This window comes from Pinus tabuliformis, chromosome 1_2 (assembly GCF_031772625.1).
Source record: "Pinus tabuliformis cultivar Carrire ecotype Pingquan chromosome 1_2, CPIR1, whole genome shotgun sequence".
NCBI classification, from domain to species: Eukaryota; Viridiplantae; Streptophyta; class Pinopsida; order Pinales; family Pinaceae; genus Pinus; species Pinus tabuliformis.
This window is the reverse complement of record NC_142298.1, coordinates 122908545-122911410: the sequence shown is the minus strand read 5'-3', so window position 1 is coordinate 122911410 and position 2866 is coordinate 122908545. Positions and strand designations below refer to the sequence as shown.

The window sequence follows — 2866 nt, the reverse complement described above, 5'->3', positions numbered from 1 at the left end:
TATCCCCCAGCCGCCCCAATCTTTAGGTCTGGCTATCTTGTCTGAAGCAACCCAAGGAAGAACAGAATCCTCCTTAGAGCCCGACCAAAGAAACCTGTTACATAGCTTTTTTATCTTATGGAGAGTCCCTTTTGGAATCCATGTTAGTGCTACCCAGAAGACTGGCATGGCTTGCAACACTGAGTTGACCAAAGTCAATCTACCTGCCCTAGATAACCACCTGAAGCTCCAATGGTTGATCTTTGCTTCAATTTTTGCCACCAACCAGTTCCAATCCTGTTTTTTGTAAGAATTTGGTTTCAGCCAGAAACCCAGGTACTTGAAAGGGGTCTAAATGTTTGAAACCTCATAAGGAAGAATGGCAGAGATTTGAGCGCATTCCAATCTGCTGAAACCTTCCATTATTAGTTGAGACTTGTTGAAATTTATTTGCATTCCTGTAGCTTTCATGAATAGGTCAAGAATATTTTTTAGTTCTCTCAATTCATTCAGATTTCCATTTGTGAAAAGAAGGATGTCATCTACAAAAAGAAGGTGAGAAATGAACATATTTAAAGCTACTTCCAAACCTTTGATCAAACCTGTTCTCCTTGCCTCCAGGATCAACCTACTAAGCCCTTCTGCCACTAGGAGAAAAAGTAACGGGGATAATGGACATCCTTGTCTCAGTCCCCTTTGCCCTTTGAAAAACTGAGATGAGGCCCCATTTATAAGGACTACAAAGCTTACGCTGGAAACACAGCCCATTACCCAATTTATAAATTCCAGCTTGAAACCCAGATGGGTAAGCAGCATCCTGAGGTAAATCCAGCTGATCCTATCATAAGCTTTGGACAAATCTATCTTTATCACAACTCCTTTCTTGATAGTCTGTCTTAGGCTATGAATAGTCTCCTGTGCAACCCCTATTGCTTCGTGAATTTGTCTCCCATCCAGAAAACCAAGTTGTTCACTTGAAATATTTCTTGAGAGAACCGGTTTCAGGCGCACGGCAATGACTTTTGCTATAATTTTATAAACACAATTACATTGGAAGATAGGCCTGAAATCTTCAAAAGAAATCGGGTCCTCCTTCTTTGGAATGAGTGCTATAAAAGTTGCATTGAAAGGAGAGTAAATCTCCCCTTTCCTTCTTGATTCTTCCACAACCCCTGTGAGTTCATCACCAATTTCATCAAAGAAATGGTTGAACAGCTCAATAGTCCACCCATCAGGGCCTGGACTTTTATCTTTTGCCATTGATTTTACAACAGCTTCAACTTCCTCTTTTGTCACCTCTTCCACTAAATTCTCAGCTTCTTCCTCTTCAACAAACCTGGGGAAACATTGGGCTACCCTGATCACCTCTGCCAGAGTAATCCCTCCTTGGTCGGAGAACAGACTCTGGAAATGATTCTTTCCCATGCTTGAGAGTTCTTCAAAAGATGTAGCTTCTCTTCCACCCTGATCCTTTAATTTCCAGATAGTATTTGCATTTTTCCTACCCTTGGCATAGTTATGGAAAAATTTTGTATTCTCATCACCTGCCTTCAGCCAAACTGCCCTGCTTTTTAGCCTCAACTCCTCTTCTTTGTCCAAAAGAATCTTGTTCCTTTGTTTTTCTAGTAACAAGATCTTGTCCTTCGATTCCTGATTTATGTACCCCTCTGCTTCAAGATCCTCCATGGCTCTAAGATCAGCATCAATTTTGGACAGCTCCTCAAGTTGACTGCTCTTCCTGGCTTTTGCCCATTCGATGGTTGCTTTTTTCAGACGCTTTAAGTTATCCATGAATAGAGCTCCCTTGTTTTGCATCCCAGAGCTATTCGTGTGTCTCTAATATTGTTTGAAAAGGATGTTGTAAGACTCCTCCTGCAGCCAGGAAGCATTAAATTTGAAAGGAGGAGAAGGCTTGAGAGGAGGCTTGTGAAGCTCCATTAGGATAGGAAAATGATCAGAATTCCCTCCTCCTCCTACCCATTGCCTGAACATTGGAATGTTGGCTGTCATATCTTCGCTTATGAGGAAGCGGTCCAGGCGTTTTGCCACTCTTCCTTCCCCCGCTCTTCTATTCCTCCAAGTAGGTTTTACTTTAATAAGATTCACATCTATAAGGTTATGAGCTTGAAGGGAATTTGCAAAAAATTCCGAGAGCGGGTCTTCCCTCGCAGAAGGACCCCATGCTTCCACATTTCCCATTGAAAAATTTAGATCGCCTCCTAGAATCAGACTTCTATTCTTTAGCAGAGACTTGGATAAGAGGCAATTCCAAAAAGATTCTCTTCCCTGGCAAGGCCCATAAACATTTAGAAACAATATAGGAAACCCAATCTCTGCGGAAAAAGCCTCCAGCCCAAGAACATGATCCATTCCCCAAAGGCTATAGGCCTGCAACCTACCTTCTCGAAAACCAATAGCCAAACCCCCAAAGTGCCCCTCCGCGTCTAAAGCATGGAAAGTCCATCCTGGGAAAGAAATTCTGAGAGCTGATTCCACCTCTAGGCCTTTACCTAGTGTTTCTTGAAGAAAGAGAATGTCCGGATTATAATGGGAGATTAACTCCTTTAGGGCCAGTTTTTTGGGTTTACTGGCTAAACCCCTACAGTTCCATGACAAGAGGATCATTTGACAACCTGGTCAGGGGGAATAGCTGCTCTAAGCGCCCCAGGAATGGACATTTGTTTCCCATCTGCTACGTCAAATTTCGCTTTAACCTGTGCTTTTGACAAATTTGATTTCCTACCCCTGCCTTTTCTTTTGGAAACCTGAGATGTGGAAGAGCCTAATCCTCCAACCGGCCCAGGAGATTCAAGAATTTTACCCGATATTTTGTCCAGTGATCTAAGATTATAGTGACACGTCGGGGTGGACACTGCCGAGGACATAC

The 2866-nt window shown here is 42.7% G+C and overlaps 1 protein-coding gene across 1 annotated transcript; it reads right to left on the bottom strand.

Moving 5' to 3' along the window:
* Nucleotides 1-1815: 1815 nt before the first annotated feature.
* LOC149204818 (uncharacterized) lies at nucleotides 1816-2604 on the bottom strand. The gene has a single exon (XM_089397219.1). It carries the CDS (start codon nucleotides 2602-2604, stop codon nucleotides 1816-1818), a length of 789 nt encoding a protein of 262 aa, XP_089253345.1.
* Nucleotides 2605-2866: the final 262 nt, after the last annotated feature.

Excerpts from the sequence above, each read along its gene's own strand:
- LOC149204818 (XM_089397219.1), bottom strand. The coding sequence starts at position 2,604 with ATGATCCTCTTGTCATGGAACTGTAGGGGTTTAGCCAGTAAACCCAAA.